The 19453-nt window shown below is 29.5% G+C and overlaps 1 protein-coding gene across 1 annotated transcript in view; it reads left to right on the top strand.

Annotated features, from left to right (window-relative positions):
* Nucleotides 1–767: 767 nt before the first annotated feature.
* LOC103570048 (uncharacterized) overlaps nucleotides 768–19453 on the top strand; it is a 61475-nt gene continuing 42789 nt past the window's right edge. The window contains exon 1 of the mRNA XM_008547649.2: nucleotides 768–853. Within this exon, the coding sequence (XP_008545871.1) occupies nucleotides 802–853 (52 nt within the window). The 5' untranslated portion in view covers nucleotides 768–801. The remainder of the gene's footprint in view (nucleotides 854–19453) is intronic.

Here is a 19453-nt window from a genome sequence, read left to right as displayed (position 1 = left end):
ATTAAGGAAATAATATGCATGACTTTTAGCCAATCTATCCGAGTTAACATATAAATTGCCGTTGAAAAGTACAATCAGTCTCTTTCTTCGCTCGTTTGCAAGAATTCAATTGAATTCCCCGAGAAACTCTTTAGTGTTTGAGATACAAGCCGTTGAAAGGACGAAAGGGAGAAAGATACTGTAACTTAGGGTAAATGGTAGGAGAAAAAACAGTAATAAGGGTGCCATACGAAAATTTTCCGTCTCACTTTATCTTCTGTTTTCTTCATTTTTCTTATAAAAAAAGAAAGAGCCAACTATAAGGGATGACAGAGCGCGGTAGGGGGTTGTATGCGCGATTCTGCGATGCGCGGGCGCGTTAAGCCGGCGCAAACGTTCTCCGATGCAGCATCCCCTACATCAGTTGCAAGTCAGAAATCGTCGCGTTTGTTTTCGTTCTCTGTGTCTGATTCACTAACCGATTCCCCCGAGTATCCCCGATTCAAATTCGCGCGAACGCTTTAATAATAATTACTATTGTTATTATTATTACCCACTCCAATGTTCAATCAGCGAAAAGATGACTTGGAAAATTACCGCACGAGAAGTCCTGACTAAAAATAAATAAATATTTATTTTTTTGTTCCCACGATTTATTTTTATAAAAAAAAATTTAAAAAAAAAAAAAAAGTTTTTTAAGTAAATAAAAATTTAATTCCACGGAATTAAATTAAATAAAAAAAAAAAAAAAAACGTGTATACAAGTGAATTTATTGTGATGAAATTTTTTTAAATGTATAAAAAAACTTTTATTCAAGTGCAATGGATAAAAAAGTTCAACAAGCAATTACTTATCTACTGCTCTTGATCGCCGGTAAGTTTGTTTATTTTTTATTTATCAAACCGAGTGTATATTTATCCGTTTAAATAACTTTTTAAAAGTTTTATTTTCACGATTATCTTACTCTGGCATTGAATAAAAGTGGATATGGAGTAAACATTGATAGAAATAATTAAATGATACTGAAAGTTTAAAGTTTTTTCTAAAGATACAAAAAAGTTTTTCAAAGTTTAAGTTAATATTTTATTTATTTTTTTTGAACTGAGTTTTAAATATTGGAGTTTACTTAAAAGTGTTCTTCAGTGTGATCTGAGTCGTGATTAAGAGGTTGGTGTGATTGGAAAGGGTCTCGAGGGGATGTGATAGAGGATGTAGAAGAGCCCACGAGGGTCGTCGACGCCTAAAGCTCGTAAACCCTTGTCGCGAGCTTATCTCGCCGTTAAGAGTTTAACGCCCGTCTGCATGCCAGAGGTATCATCAACGAGTGCCTCTGTGGGATTTTACTTCAACTCTTGCTCTTACTCACTTTACATCCACTATCGAATTTTTAATTACTTTAAATTCATTTTTTATTTGAAACTTATTTTTTCATAGTTACATCTTTCATAAGGCCACAGTTCATAAGTTACAGCTACCGAATGATGAGAACTTTCTCGACAGTTGCCTTTAATTACTTTTTCGTACAACTTGTCCAAAACACTTGAGCTTTCCTCTCAGCATTTGAGTAGTGGGTGATAATGCCAAGAGATTAGAAAGCTTCTCGTTTATTTTCTTTCTCTTTTTATTTTACATCGTACATTTAAATATCCTTTCACGTTTTACTTTCTCTCTCTTTTTCTGTCTCTGTTTTAACTTTACTACATTTAACATTCTTCATTTCTAATATTATCATTATTATTATTAGTATAATTATTACTGTTATCATTATGAAACTCTTGGCTTAAAGTTTATTAATTCAAGTTCTATAAAATATGCATTTAATTCTGAATCAAGAACACAATTGACTCAGTCACGCCCTAATGAATTCTTTATTCATGGCAAATTGTTCAATTGCGAGATAACGAGATAGGAAGTGAACAAAAAAAAAAAAAATTTGTAGTAAGAAAGGGAGGAAATAGTGGTAGAGAGTCAATTAGTTAACTGTTGGACAGTTTTATTATTTTTTTGGCCCCTTTTTATTATTTATTACAAAGAGATTAAAACAAACATAAATATGCCAGTGAGGAAAAAAGTTATTGAGAAATATGAGAAAAAATATATATGGAGAAAATCCTTTGAGTCTACATTCTTATACTTTTTCTGTCATTCCTTTTTATTTTAGAATTTCACGATGATAAATGTGCGATGAAGCGATATACTTGAAACGATCCTCTTAGAGATTCTTTTCATAAATCTTATTCATTTTTTTTTTTTTTTCGGTGTTTTAACTTTAATTTTTTTGTCACTCTGTTAGACAAAAAATATTGATCCAATTTTGAAATGTAACCCAAAAAAACAAAACGAGCTGTAGACATTAAAAACTGACTATAATTATGATCCTGGTTAGCAGACAATTCAAAATTTTCGGATACTTTTTTAAACAAATCAATTACAAAAAAAAATAAAAATTTTAAATATGCACATGTAGGAAATTAAAAAAACTCTAAGTGCAATTTTTTAAAATGTTTTTTTTTTTTTTTTAATTTATTGTTTTTAAAAAAATCAAAAATTTTTAGACGTCGGCTAACTTCAGTATCACCTGTAATTACATTATAGTGAATTTGATTTTTGAACTAATTTTGAAAATTTTTTTAGATTTGAATATTTCGAAATTAGGCTTAAAGTTAATTAATGAACCAATTGTAAAAATTTCAATTGATCTTGAGTCTGGGTTACGACGGGTAAGAATTAGGCCATCGATATTCAAACTTATTAATTTTATTTCAAGAGGATTTGCATCAATGAAATGTAACAAAACGTAAAACATGAAAAAAAATAAATGATAGAAAAAATTCCAATGAGAATTTTGAAATATCACGGCAACCTAAAAATTGATTAAATTTATATAGCGATTTCATGACCGGACACTGATTCTTTTAAGCTAATTGAAACCTATGCGATCAAAGGCCGGTATTTTTTTTTCAACTTTTTTGTCACGAAATTAATTTCCTCTGTTATCATTTCAATAAATTTTTTTGATCGTCTTTTTTTTTTCAATATATTTCACAGGAATTTTTTATAAATCGGAAATAAAAATCCGGATTTGATTTTTCTTTTTTTTTTTTTTTCAAATACTCGATATTAAAAAAAAACCAGAATCAAAGAAAGGAAGTCATTACTTTAGATAAAAAAACTAAATTAACATTTAAATTCTCTGTCAATTCAAATCGTAAAAAATTAAAAAAAAAAAAAACATTATTTGGAATTCCATAATTAAAATCAAATATTTGACGAAAAAAAAAAAATAATGATCAATTAAAAATTTATCAAAGTAAGAAAAAGTAATGAATCTTAATTATTTAAATTTATTTAAATTTTAAATATTCAAATCTCAAAATTTACTAAAACTATAGTTAATGGTATCGTTAAATAAATTTCTTAAACCTTAAAATAAAAAAAATTGAACGTTATGGTTTTAATGTTTGAAATCTTAATCAAGATCCTGTTTGCCATAAAGGCAACTCTTTTAATACCTTTACTATTTTAAAATCCTCATTATACTCCAACTAATATTCGTATGTATCTATTCATAGCTTATATATATATATATATATATATATATATATATATATATATATATATATATATATACATACATTTTTTTTTAATTGCCTCGTCGAAAGCTCTAGGCTAGTCAAGCCCATTCCCTGCCATCTAGAACTTAACCGTTCATATCGCAGAGTTAATTTCCCGTCTGGGTAATTCGGTTTCCTCTTTCTGTCCTCTCATCCTTAAAATCTCCCTAGAAATTCTCCTCACTCGCTTTTTACCCAACTATATATATCTATATCCGACTGACGTAACACGCGATCCATTGGAACTTGGTATGTAAATAAACTCAAAACTTTAGAATGCAAAATTGGTTTTACCTCCTGCTATTGTAACTGCATGTATAGGTATATATATATATATATATATATATTGATATATACATATAACTTTATACAGTTAAACACAAGTGTAGAGCTTTAGTTTATGCATTTGTTCTCATGGGTTTTCGCTAGAACATTTTCCGTCTCTCGCCCTATGCCTTCAATTCTTGTCAAGCAGAACTCTTACGAAGCTTACACATGAGCTGAAATCTTGTCCTCGTTGTCCTGCCCACCTTGTTCCGCGTGCTTTACCCTCTACCAACAGAGCGTATAAAACGCCCGAAGGATTTCCAAACGAAATTCCGTTTAAATGTCGACTGTTCTCAACAAGAATGTCAACAAGACTTAGTTTTACCAATGAATAGAGAAAATTATTTTGCTTTCTAACTTTATATTGAATAACCCGTTAGATAAATCCATTTATAGCTTGACAACTCGAAATTTTTATCCTCGTTAGTTGTATAAATAATGTATTTTTAATAGAGATAATAATTACATATGAGGTTAATTTCTGTTTATCGAAATATTAAATTATTGTGAGTTTCTGGATGCACTTGAATAGTTTATAATAAGATTTAAAAAATAGAATTAAAAAGATTAAAAAATGCCGTAATTTTCTAGTTCTCTGAACCGCAAAAAGTGCTTCTCACAAGACGTGAGAGACGCCGTCACTAGAGACCGCCACAAGACTCTTCACCTTGTGACCGACATCTCAAGAATAACAGGAACTTATTTACGGAATTACGTCTGCGATTTTTCTTTTTTTTTTTTTTATTGCTTTTTTTCGTATATATATATATATATATATATATATATTTGCTTTATACATTTTTTATTTTTTTTTTTTATCGCATTGAAGTGACTATTTTGTCATTAAGTTATTTTATGATTGCAGTTGTATAAATCATTTAATGAGAAAATATTTCTCAAATTTCTTTAGTATAAAAAGTTGAAAGCTTTTTTTTTTTTTTTTTTTTTTATTAATTTCATAACTTTTTTTACATTTAATTAATAGTGGGATATTATGGCGATTAAATTTGGCAGACAGGGAAAATGTTGCCAAAGAAACGTAATAGTTGATAAAAAAAAAACACATATATATAAACCTATACATGTATATATAAAAGCAGTTGAGTCATTTTACACCAGTATAAAACTTTACTATAGCAGCAAAAACGGCCGTTACTGTGGATCAAGCTTACTCTCTCTCTTTATTCTTAAGTCTTATCTTTTTTTCTATTCTCCTCTCTGTCTTTTTTTTATGCTAAATCGTTTGATAGAAGCAAGTTTTAAACTTTTGGCAATCTTACATCTTAAAAATCTATCGGCGTAACTGTACACTAGTGAAACACTGGAACAGATTGATTCGCCATGGGCCATTTAACATTATACTTAATAGAAAAGCGAAATTGGTTTATGTTAAGTAACTAAATATATATCGCATTCATTATGTATAATGTTACATAAGGTCTTATTATTTTTACTTCAAATTGATAACTTCAAATTATTGTTTTTTTTTTTTCTATGGAAATTTGAGTTACGCGCAAGTTGTAGACATTCTTTTATTTTAAATTTTCATTAGTGGGTGAAATGGGTCACCCAAAATTTTTAATGAAAATTTTTTTGCAAACTTATTGTGAACTACTACTTCTAGACTTTTTTTCGAATAATTCGTTATCTGTTTCGTTAATAGTTTTGTTAACTAATTCGACTAATTATTTTTTTCATAATAACGTCGAACCTCGTTATAGGACTATTAGTTTCTCTCTTAAACTATCGTGATATCTGGTTTATAAAAAAAACACTGATAGTCTTATAACGAAGTTCGACTGTACATAACTTATGTCAAAAAGCTATTTATCACTATCTACTAAAATAAAAAATTTGCTTTTGATGATAAACTGAGATTTTCAAAAAAATTTTTATGGCATCGAACCATAAATCCTGAAAATCTAATAAACTATGATAAAAAAAATTTGTTTCATCTACTGCATATTTACGAGTTGGTAATTTTCTAGGAATATTCTCACGGTTGAATAAATTTTTTTATATGAGCTTTTACAAAGAGATATAGATATAAACTGTGATTCTTTGACGTTAAAGTGTAGCAGATAGAAGAGAGAGCTCCAAAAAGAGAAAAGGCCAATAGACTCGTTATCGAAACAGAGAAAAGGAAATCGATCTGGTGTTGAGTTTGAATACCCGGGAGTTTCTACTCTCGTTGATTATTCTATTCGTCAAGCGTCAAAATATTTGTCTCGTTTTTTCTCTTTGTATTCCAAACATTCAATACTATACTGCCACATAAAACCAAAACTTTTTTTTATTTATTTATTCATTTATTATTTAAATATTGTGTGTGTGTGTGTGTTTTTTTTTTGTTGGTTTAAAAAAACTCAACGCTATTATTTCCCGCAATGTGTTTTACAAATCCACGGAAACTGATACCTTTCAATATGAATCCATCTGTTCAGTTCTGCTTTCAACTCTTCATAATTTATTTATTATTATTATTTTTTTTTTTTTTGGATTCCCATCGTGAAAATAAATATAACAGAGATGTTACAAACATCTGTGCATATAAAATGGAAAACTGAATAAAGCATGATAAAGAATTTCATATAAAATTATATTTTATGAGCTTAAAATATGTAAATCAGAAGTGCAGCTTATTTGGAAAGTTTTATATTTTTTCTATTGAATTTGTGTTATTAATTATTGATGTAGTTAAAATTTTTTTTATAATAATGTTAATATTAGCATGAGGAGTTTGTGCAAACACGTACAGTAACTTGTTATACTAAATGCAATTTTCAATGCTGGGTAACGCGTATACTCTCTGTCACGATTAATAGAACATGAGAAAATTTGAATTTACTCAAACAGTTAGATAGACTTCGTGACTAACTCGGTAGATATTACATGTAAGTAAGAAATGTCAGGTACAAACTTTCCGACATCTCACGTTCAATAACAATTTATATGAGTTTAGTTTGAATCAACGTGTCATCTATATATAAATGTATTATAACATTTATGTCACTATTATTTATTGTTTAAATGATATATGGGAAATTGGGGTAAAATGAGACACCTTTTTAATGAAAATTACTAGAAATAGGGTAGAATAGCTACTATAAAATTTTTTTCAAAATAAGTGTCAAATTTTTTTCAAAAAACTGTTAATATTTATGTGAATATATCTGATTCAAAATTTCAATTATTTTAAAAAAATTGACGGTTAAGATTTTTCATGAGAAAAAAAAATTTCAGCAAAAAATTTTGAGATATTTTGTGACATCAAAATATAAGAATACAAGTTTGAGAATCCAAAATTCAAGAAAATCTTAAATATTAGACAGCGACTAAAAAAATTAATTTTGATGAGAATTCGGGGGTTGTCACTTTGCCCCAATGTGAAGTATATTTATAATTACTCGACTGGAAGCTTATTGATGACAAGATTTACTTGCACGATGGTAATTTTGAAAGTTTTTCTTAAAAATTTTGATTCTCTCTAAGAAATAAATAAATAACTTTGTAAAATATTTTTAAAAGTAACGGGAGTAATCAATAATAATAAATATTTTTTATTTATCTCATAAATGTTTTGTGACATAGAAAGAGTTGAAGGTAAGACTTTGAAAGTATAAGAAGGTCGTAAAAAGTTGGCAAGATATCTCTCGGTTTCTCTGTTCAGTTACGAAAAAATATCATTCTCTTAACTTTTCTTAGCTATCATACCCCAAAGTTTCTTTACCTCGCGCTAGCTTTCACGCTATCAATTCTCGTTAGGTCAAGTTTCCTGTGTATATGCGCAACAAAATATCCCCGGGTGAATAAAGAGTAACGAACGATATAAAAAGTGGATAAAAACAAGGAGGAATAAGCATGGAAAGAAAATTTAACTGCATGAATCGTGAATAATAACAAAAAAAATTTTTAGTAATATGATGTATTTCTGTGAAAAATGAAAAAAAATACATGGGGATATCGATTCCTTTGGTTAAAATGATACGGATATCCATGCATGACAGAGATATCGGGTTCAGATAGAGAAAAATACTCTCACCCTAGATCAATAGTCGATCCTCAATATATCCGGCTCTTCTCTTTACATACCGGAACTCTACAAAATAAACAAACAAACACACAAACGAACAAGAAAAAAACACTTTTTCAAACGTATACAATTCCTGTGGGTTCAAAAAAAGTTAGGTGGACTATAACTGTAATTTCTCTCACCCTCTTCCAAAACCTCACAAAAAAAAATAAAACAAAAACTACGAAAAACGTATTTTTCAATAATTACTTAAATATATTTTAATCCCATCAATTAAGTGAAAAATTTAATATGATCGTCAAAAATAAAACTGAATATGCATGAAAAGTCTGATAGATCAAAAAAATGTATTTTGTATGTAAACATTTTATATCCAATTTTAGGAAATAGAAAAAAAAATAACAAACTTCAATCATAAAATTTCGGTTTTCTGTTGTCACTCTTACGGAAAAAAACTAATGAACTCTATTGAAAATTCATGAATGTTAATAAGTGTTTTATTAGTGATCATTAGTGATCATTAGAACTCGGACTAGTGAATCTTACAATACTATTGGAAGTGGTTAGTTTTGAATAATGTTCTATTAGTGTTCATTAGTATTCTGGCTAATGAATCTTGCAACATTCTTGGACATGATTTATTATTTTGTACTCTCACTTGAGTAATAATTATTTTGTATTCGACAATCTCAGAAAACAAGACGAGACGTATTCCATAGCAAGTACATAAATTCATTCAAAAATCCTGGATCTAATTTTCGAGGTAAGGGGCAAAAACGAAATTGGAAAAGCATGGCCAGACGAAATTGAAGAGGAGGCGATGCAACCAAGAATATAGTACATAGCGAGTACTCATTCGTTTAGTCAGAGATTTTCTCACTCGCTCTTAACACTCAGGCACCAGAAAAAGGAATGATGGCTAGCAAAGACATCACCAACCTATATATATATATATGGTATATAGCTGTCCGTACTCTAGGAGACGTCCAAAAACGACTAAGAAAAACCTTATAGCTGAGAAACGAGACGAAGTAAAGGGACACGTACCGTTAGCATTTAAACTACTATATATATAAATATATGTGTATATATTTACAAAGTCGGTATAGTTGTCAGGAAAACCACGGAAATTTACCATTTCTTTGAGAGATTGAGTTGGTGAAACTTGAACGGGCTGAATATAACGTCTTGAGTAATGGGCACCCCCTTCTTTATACCGTTGAATATAACCGTAGTAAATGTAAAGCATAAGTTAATTGCTTTAAATTTATATTCACTTTGGGGCTTAGTTTATCAAGTTTTCAACACCAATAGAAAACCTCACCAACGAACAAGTTGGCCCACGTATAAAACTAATAAACAAAATGGCGGTAAAGTACTGCTGTGCTACAAAAGGTTACTTTTAATTAACCAGCTATTTCTCACATTAAATTTATTTGGTTCTTGATATTTATTAAATACACCAAACAATACCAAGGAATATTTATTATTTCAGTCTCATATACATGCTAAATAACCTCCGAATGTACCTCGAAAATTCTTGATTAAATTCCATGACTAATTTAGTTCTATTAGCCTTCCGCAAGATAGCGTACCGTCGTGCGTGTGTTCTCAACAGTTGGTAATTTGAATTTTAGATTGATACCGCGTAAAGATTATTCGCATAGTAATATCTGATTTACGATTACAAATGTTACGGCACTAACTGCTAATGACTGATACTGCAGAATTTATTTATGAGAGCGCGTTTTATCATCGTCTAGGTGCATTATAAAAAATTACATTGATATTTTATCTATAGAAAACAAAAAAAAATTAATCTAAAGATATGAGCATCATTTCAGCAGAATTACAACAAAGTTCATTAGACTCGATTAATGTGCGCTGTGTGGATCGCATAGGTGGATAAGTGACTGAATGCTCATACGTGGACATGTGTAACTGTTTCCATACTCTGAAATTACGAATCAGTATTCCATCTGCTTGGCTGCTGTTTGTGATTGCACGTCGGAAATAATCGAATGATAATTGACGATTGCCATCAGTCAACCGTTTAATCACGAAAACCAATGACACGATTTCTTCAATTCAATTTTTGTTTGTAATAAAAATATTTACAAAAAAAAAAAAAAAAATGACAGAATTATTACTATGAAAAGTTGAATGCGATATTAAAAAATACTAGACTGGAAATTTTTTGTTGTCAAGAAATCCAATAATCACAAAGTGAAAGAAATTAATTGAAAAAAAGTAATCGATTCGAAATAAATTTTTTTGATCACTTTGCGTTACATGCATGAATAAATTTTATTTGTTAATATGAAAAATATAATAAATACACGAGGTTATTTTTTGTCCATTTTCAGAAGCATAATAAATTTTTTCTGCTTGTCTGCAAAACGTTTTACACATATTAACCTTCGAATGATAAAAAGGATTAAGCAGGATTGGATTTATCATATTTATTTGCTGTACAGTAAAATGAATAAAATAATCTGATTTATGGGATAAGAAAATTAACAATTTGACAAAGTGGTCAGTATCAAGTAATTTGGTTATTCTGAAATACGAAAAGGGAAGGAACGAGCTGAGATTAAATTTCAGTGATTTTGTTGCTCAATCTCAATGAATCTCCTGACTTTCCCCTTGAATTGGCGTTGTATGGCTTATAAACAAACAACCCTCGCAATATTTTATCTCGTTGAATCACGAGATTGACGAGGGTCCAGACATCAATTATTCACCAGCCAAAATAATAAACTGTATCTATAATGAACTAAAAAGTATACATAAGTATATAACTCATGAATATTTACGTAATTGGACTCAATTTTTTTGGTTATCGAAAAATGTATTGGAAATATATAAACATACAAATATATGTATGGATATATATTAACTTTTATTTATGTTTGTTTTAACGAGGATAGTCTTTTGGAACAGTATAAATGTTTTGTTGTATCATAGAACACATCGACGTCAGAGTTTGCGTCGACAACAATGCCCTCAGTAGTTACTGAATGTGCGCTCAACCAGCACCACGTTTATTTCCCAGATATTCCCGGTATAGTACGTGAACATTGGCTACCAAGAGTCACAACTATCTTTCTGTCTCTCTCTAGCTCTTTGTATAAACTCAAATGCAACACTGCACGGGTGCATGAACCCGAGACGATTGCTTCATGTAACTGACGCCCATGATCGGATTCGCTTCCGTGCTTATCGGGAATAATCGAGAGAGCGTTTTATTCACGCCTTCTTGAACATGTTCCATTCCACGACTCTTCACGTTCCGAGCTCAAAGCTTACCATTTTGTTCTTTATCTTCTGACGTAACTCACAAATTATTTACGGCTGAACGCATCATTTCCAAAAATCATTAAATGCTTTAATTTTCAAATAATACCTGCATTTGCATTTTATAGTTTTTTTTTTTTTGCACTTTTGTATGGATTACATGTTCCATTTTGTTCTGACGGCTCTTGTTTACGGCTTTATTTATTTTAGAAACTATTTCGTTAAAATATTACACTTCTTTTTATGGGATTTACTTTTTATACTGTAGTAAATATGTCAATAATAAAATTTATGGCTTGGAAACAAGTAAATTTAAAATGAAATAATAAATATGTTTTTTTTTAAACTTTAAAAAACAACATTTTCTTTCCGAGTACTGCTTAAACACGAATTGCCGAGTCAGGATTTATGAAAATTTTTAATATCAAAAGTTAAACTGCACACCTCAAACTAAGAGAATTGAGCAATGCTTTACTTTCGCTTGAAAATTTTTCATTGATTCGCTGACATTCAATCATACATAGTTGATATAGTACACTAAAAATATATAATCTGTGAAAAAAAAATGTCTCAAAAATTTAATAGTGAACTTTCAAATTGAAGACAATTCTGAACATTGAAAAAATTGAAGACTTGAAAATTTTCGATCTGCGCTCGTTATTGCATATTTTTTATGAGTCAAAAAACGTTCATGATTGTTTTAAAAATTTTGGTTGAAAAATTTCAAAAAACATTTCTATATGTATATGTAAAAAATTTTGAGTCCGCGTGTTCAACTTCAGGGCTTGTTAATTAAGATTCACGGCGCCAATGGTGTAAATATATAAACCATTTATTTTCAATTTCCAATTACTGCAGCCTTGATGTTTAATTTTCGTTTTTAAAAAATTTATATCAACAATTTCGTGCCGACAAAATTTCACTACAAAACTCACATCGAGGTGACCATGTAAAATCCTTGGGGACCATTTTTACACCAAAACAATTAATTCAATGTTCAGAATTATCTCAAATTTGGAAGTTTAGTACTACGAACTTTCATGGAATGAATTTTTTTCTCTACATGGTGTACTATTATGAAAAGAACATGCTAGTATTTTAACATGTTGAGTTGCAAAATTAGTAGGCTTTCATAGTCATATCAAAAACTTTCATCCAATTAAGATTTTCAGTGACGACCACTGGTCTATATATTTTCATATTCTTGTAAACGCAATAACTCTTGTAAGAATCAATCAATCAACTTAATTACTTTAATAATTCTCTTCACAAGATTCACACGTACAGTAATTTTTGCAAGTGTATTTGAATTTCTGAAAATGGCCACATGTTCTGGCTTTACTTTGACACCATAGCATCTCATGCAACAATAATTTTTGCGTACACTTTTTTCTCTGTGTATCAAAAAATATCGATTAAATTTATTTTTCCACACAATTTTTAATATAATCACAAGTCTGCAGTAACACCATTTTTCCCAGTAGTGTTTTTTTGCTTTTAATCTTTGATAGATAAAACCTACAGCCGAAATACTGTCGGGTGAAATGTAATAAAATCCGATCGATTATCTGGTTTCTGTCTCTTAAAAATGTATGAAGCGTCATTCGATTAAACATAAAATGAGTGTTACATAGATATTGATAAAGGCATATCAAATAAATTAAGTTAAATATTATCGACTTTTGTCAAATCGTCAGAATGATACAACAATAGGAAGAAAATTATTATCAATTATAGTAGCAGACACGAGTTATTGAGATAACATTGAATGTAATTGGTGACATATATATAGATAGTATAACCAACTCTCCTCTGTGGTTATCAAAGATAATTGGATGTGGTCAGTGAGAGGAATGTTCGATACACTTGTAAATGTATACAAGGCACGTGTGACAATCATATTGCTCCCTTGAGTACTCTACCCATTTGATTGTTCAATTAGTTCTCGTCCATTAGATACATATACTATCAAATTAATATTTGTCTTTTTGTAATAATTAATTTGTTATTTTCCCTCATATTCAAAACCCCATAATCTAATAAAATTTTTAAAAATTTTACGTTAAAAAAAAACAACATTTTTTCAAAGATAATTCAATCAGTATAAAAGCATTCAAGTTAATTATCGGCTGTCATGGTAATTTCGATTACCCGCTGAGTTTAATTAATAGCTGACTTTTCGCATTAACCAAGTTACAAAGTTTTAACAATTGCGAGAGAGTCAGGTGTAATTAAAAATCCAATTGTTCGCGTTCACAAACTTCGTTATTGTTTGAAAAACTTTTTTATGCTTATGAATTATCGATAACACACTAATTAACGTTTTTGAAAATATCTGAAGTAAAAAATTATTGCAGTTTTAAATAAAAATATTGATAAATTTTTAGTTATTTATTTTTACAAAATTGTAGAAATAATTTATATGCACTTATGAAAATTGATTTCATACAAATATAGAAATAGTTTCCGATAGACTCTAAAACCAAGTGTGTTATAAAAGTATTATTTCAGCACACAGTAAAATTGTTCCATGTTTGAGGCCATAAGTAAAACTATAGTTTTTTGTAGTCACTTAAAATGCATTTTATGGTGTAATTCGGCAAGTGTGTTAATTTTGATTACACACTTGGTTTTAAAGTGTAAGGGAGAATTTAGTAGATAAAATATATTTTATTTGAAATTTATCGTGTTTTCCATCACAGCTTAGATCCCATAAAACTCTATCTGAAGCCTAATGCCGGTTTTCAAGGAAATCTATAGAAATTTTCACTTTGATTCTCGACAGAATCTATACAGGTTTACCTCTAATAGATTCTCGTGAATTTGGCTAAAAAAACCATCCAAATTCATTCAGAAATCTCCGGAAATCTGTTTCGATTCCAATTCAGATTTTTTAGAAACCGAAAATATTTAATGTTTAGTTTTGTTGGCTTTCTAAAGTAAATTTCGGACTTTAAGCGAGTAATGAAATTTTCTGATTGAATCAAAATAGAAAAGTCTCACAATTTTGTTATGGTTGGTTAGGGTATAAATTATAATTTTTTAAATGAAGTAGTGCGTATGCGCATAGGTCCCAATTGTGTCGTCTGCGCATCCCGTTTACTATGGGATACTTGTAAATTTTGTCCCAGTTTTCTTATGGTCCGGTGTTACAATACGCCCATAGTAAAATTTGTTGGAAATTTTTCAAAGTGTACAGTGTCACATTTCATATTAACCTTCTTTGACATCTATACTATCAGAAATTAGTAAATACTCATTAATTACGTCAGTGAAATTAAATCACTATAGTTAAAAAAGTAAATCACAGTTCATTTCAGTCAAACATTTTTTTAACCATCCTAATATACATTTCGGCCGTAATTAACTTTAATGGAATTGTGCAGTTTGAAAAATTCTAACTTGTGATTTGAATAATTTTTCTTGAGTTCATTAATATTTTTAAAAATAATATGTCATTATTATAGATTAATTTAAATCTCATGTATGATAACATAACATTATATAGAGTTATTATTATATTATTATTATTAAATGAATGATAGAGTAGATTTTACGTTTTATTCATAGTTGTCGAGGGTTGAAACAGCCAACCAAAATTGCTTTTCCCGTTCATCGACACAAGATAGAGGGGAAAACCCACTTCGGTGCATCGATATATCCAATCGTACGAATAATTGGATCCTCTTCTCTCTCTCAACACACACACACACACACACACACACACACACACACACACACATGCATATATACTGTTTCCCCTACCACTTTTATCAATCCTTCCGCAAGCTCTTCATCCATTGGGCCATCGAGCATGAGATGAAATCTCGGTCAAGCGAGTTTTCAATTTCATTTTCTGTCACTCGTAATTTTTTATCATTTTTAAATTTATTATTTTTTATTGTCTCACTACTCTAAATTATTTGATGTCACGGCTTATTAAAACTACCACTAAACAATAATAATTCACGTTAAACGACAAGTTAAAAAAAAAAATTTAATTATCGCTTATTTGAAAAACAATTATAATTTAATTAATTTTTTTTCCAATAAAATGTTCCAACTAAACTTCTCGGGTTTTGATTGACGGCTGGCAAACTTGTTAGTCTCAAGAGCTTTTTTAATTTAACTATTTTTACAAGAGCGACCACTTTAAAACCCAGGAGAGTCCACATGAGTGGACATTTCATAAAATTACGTCAATTTCAAGAAAACTGTCAGCTCTCAATTTTATCGCTTAACTTTCTGCCAAATTTCAGTAACTTTGTTATTAATTTTCACAAATTAATGGAAAATTCTTTAAATTTTACTAAAAATTTTTATCTGCCAAGTCGATAAAATTTTCCGACAGATTTCAATTAATACGGAAATTTTTTTCCTGTTAGTTACACTATTACAAATCAACATTGAAACCATTTCATTCGCTTTTTTCAAGGGAGGAAACAATCGAAAAACATTGAATAAAAAAAAAAGGATTTAGAGATTTGCATTCGTGACAGTTTGAATGTATGTTCTGATAGAAAAAAAAAAGTGGTGTTTGTTATAGTGGTGTAAAGGATATATATGGTATCGAAATCCAGTGGAATAATTTCTGTATGTGAGTTAGAAGGATAAGCGTAAGAGAGAAGAAATAGATGGATAAATAAATTTGTGAGAGAAAGAGTGAGGATGAGGATGAGGACGAGGGTAGAAATGCTGTCGACTCAGCAAAGTTTGTCTTTGCCGCTGTGTCGTCTTCCGAGCCGTTTACTCTATCTCCAAAATATAGAGTACAGTAAGTCCGCGCACTATTGATCGTCGCACCAACAACTTGACAAATTTTCCGAAATTTCAACCCTCTGTAAGTGAACGAGCAGTTGTATTAGTGTATCAGTAAGAGAGAGAGTAGAGTACATGAGAATTTTCTTCCACAATATGGCAAAGTGTCTTTTCAGGATAGTCACGTCCACTCGTTCACTCTTCATATTTTCCTACAGCAATTTCACCTCGATCGTGTTGCTAAGACGTGAGAAGTTTCTCACGACTGTCAATGTCTACCACAAAAATCACTATTATTTTTTATTTTTATTCACGTTTTTGATCAATAAATATTTTTAAAATTTAAACGAAAATGAAATTTCAAAATTTGCAGTCTCTGAAATTTCAATTTTTGTAATTATGCATTGCTTAAATAATTCAAAAACAATTAACATAAATTATAATTACAATTTTAGATAATCTCAGCCATCATAAATTTAGCATCTAATTTGATCTAAATAAAAAAAAAACGATTAATTATAAAATTTCTGATAATTAAAAAGTTTAAACTACTAATAGATAACTTTGATTTTGAAATTTTGTTCTTAAATAATTAAACGACAACTCTAGTTCACTTGGACTTTAGTAATAGTTACCTAGAAACTACTTCAATTTCAAAGGTTCATAACCTCCACCTCTACTTAGATTCGTGATCGGTACATTGTCTGAACAATTAAAATTTAATAGAACTGAGTTAAATAAATGTTATGGTTATGAGAGTCAATTGTAACTTTAAATAAAATTTTAAAAGCGTTGAAATTGAGCCAAACTATTGCATGCCTTAAGCGCAAGCGTAGGTATGTACTCTCGCGTAAAAATAAAAAACAAGGTTCCGTCAGTTTTTTAAAAATTAATTTTTTGAGACAGCGAAAGTTATCTAAGACAACTAATGTCTTTTATCAAAAAAAAATGTTTTTGAATAAAATGAGTTAGCTTTGAAATAACAAAATAAATTACTTTTTTATGATGCTAGCATTGAAAATGTGGTTCAATGCCTTTAACCACTCAATACAAGTCAATTGAATTGTATAGTGCCGGATAGCTTAACTGGTAGAGCACTCGGCGCGATATCGATATGGTCTGGGTTCGATTCCTAGTCCGGGCTATCTATATTTTTCTCAATTTGTCTATAAATTGTCTTATTGAAAAGGTTTGCGTGTTTTAGGTTTCCACTATATTGAATTCAAATGCGATTTAGCGAGTTTAAAATTATCGATTTCTGGATTATATTGGGCAGCAAATGTTTAGTTTCGTTCCTAATTTTTTTTTCAGCTCTGTTAGAATCCTATTTGTTCCTTGTAAACCCATGCGAATATATATATATATATATATATAACATATATGTTATGTATTGTCTTTTTGTGAGGACATATATATTTTTGGGAGAATGGCGGGCAAAATGGAACTGATTGGGCAAAACGGACTACTAAAGTCTTATCCTAATTTTTGTACAATTTTGACCTAGATTTTTTTTAAAATTATTTTTCAGGAATTTTTAGTGGATATATTTTAGGCTACGAAAAATACATAGGGTATTTTCTTCGCTATTTATTAATAGTATTGCGAATCACTTTTTTCACTCAGATTAGATATATACAGATTTTTAAAATAAAAAAATTTTTTTTTGTTTTTTTTGGGGTAGACCGTTTTCCCTCATGGGAAAATTTTTTCATCGATAGCAACTGATAATTTGGTGTAATTTTTTAACCAATTTAATATAGTGAAAACCTAAAACATGCAAACCTTCTCAATAAGACAATTTATAGATAAATTGAGAAAAATATAAATAGCCCGAACTGGGAATCGAACCCAGACCATGTCGGTATCGCGCCGAGTACTCTACCAGTTAAAAAATTGAAAAAAGATATCCACCATATTAAAATTAAAAACAATTAATTATTTACTTAGCAGATAATTATAGAAAGTACTGTACGTGGTGTAACGAAACACGATATCAGACTTAGTGTGATAAACCAGCCTTCCTCCAGTCAACCTCACCCTCGCCTGAAATCGTCTTATATCAACAAAATCTTAGGGTTCAGATTTATGTTCCAATTTAAGAAAAAAATATGGATTGTAATGCGAGTACAAAGTGGTTGAAAAAATAATTTCCGAGCATCTCGAAAAAGAATTGAATTTTTTAAAAATTTCAACACTCTTTCTGTAGGAAATACCAATAAAAATAAAATATTAAATTCCAAGTTGAAAAAGCATTAAGTTTTTCATTTTAAAACGAAAGCCTCGAGCAATATTTATCTCATAAAGTTGCACCGGAAATTCGCGTGTTTATTTATCCAACGAATTTAATCGTCGGTTCTATTATGATCATTTCCATATTTTTCTATAACTTTGAATAACTTTTAAATTAAAAATTTTTAAATCTCTTAAATAAAAATATATATTAAAAAAATACCAAAGTACTAAATTTTAATTGCCAATAAATTTGAATTAAAAAAAAATAAAATTAATAAATATTTCAATAAATTGATTTTTTTCAGTTCATAGATTCAAATATTTGGTGACTAAAAAATAATATTGATTTGTCTACTCAGGTGAATTTAATCGTAAAATAATAGTATGAAATATTATATTTTTTCCAATGAGAAATATATCTTTAAAAAAATAAAAAAACGTAAGGATGAAAATTAAAGTGATTTGCGTAGTTTCTCAGTCCGTAAAATGTCCTGAGGGCGTCGTTTGTAACTCTTACCGATCGATACGATTCGACGTCGTTAGACTGGCGCAGTTGAATCCTGTTATCGTATTGTCATTCCACCGTTATCAGTACATCCGATCGTGCCCTCCTTGAGTTTCTCGTATTCTCATCGATAAATCTGCTTCTCTAATACTCGAGTATACCCACCAGCTCATAAACAGTACACAGTGGTAAGGACCTACTGTTGCATCGTTAGTCTGCTTGTACTAAATCTCTCAATAATTTTACGATAACAATCTCAGGTGTATTAATTTCTTCATTTTAATCCTCTTATAAGTCTACGAACAATTAAATTCAACTACTTACTAATTATATAATTGTTCGAATAACGAAAATCGGCTAAATTAATTACAATCTTTTTTTTGTTTATTTAAATGCGATAATTTGTTACAATTTAATCCCGAGATGTCTCGATACTTTTTTATCTTTTTTCCGTGACTACTTTCTTGACTACTCAAGATCGAGGATAGTCTGTTTTGTTGAATGCTAATGGAGGAATTATGGCCACATTTTTTTTCAATATGAAACGACGGTAATTACTGTAGGGTTTGTCTTTAAGTCTAGTCCCGGTCTTTGCATTATTCAGGACAGCGATAAAAGAAATAAAAATTTTAAATCAACGACTCGAATCCTTCTTTCTTCTTTATAATTTTTCATATTTTATTTCGTTTCTTAAAACGTTTGGAGAA

The sequence above is a fragment of the Microplitis demolitor genome, chromosome 10 (assembly GCF_026212275.2).
Source record: "Microplitis demolitor isolate Queensland-Clemson2020A chromosome 10, iyMicDemo2.1a, whole genome shotgun sequence".
NCBI lineage: Eukaryota > Metazoa > Arthropoda > Insecta > Hymenoptera > Braconidae > Microplitis > Microplitis demolitor.
The sequence above is the reverse complement of the archived record's forward strand: the minus strand, read 5'-3'. Positions and strand labels throughout refer to the sequence as shown.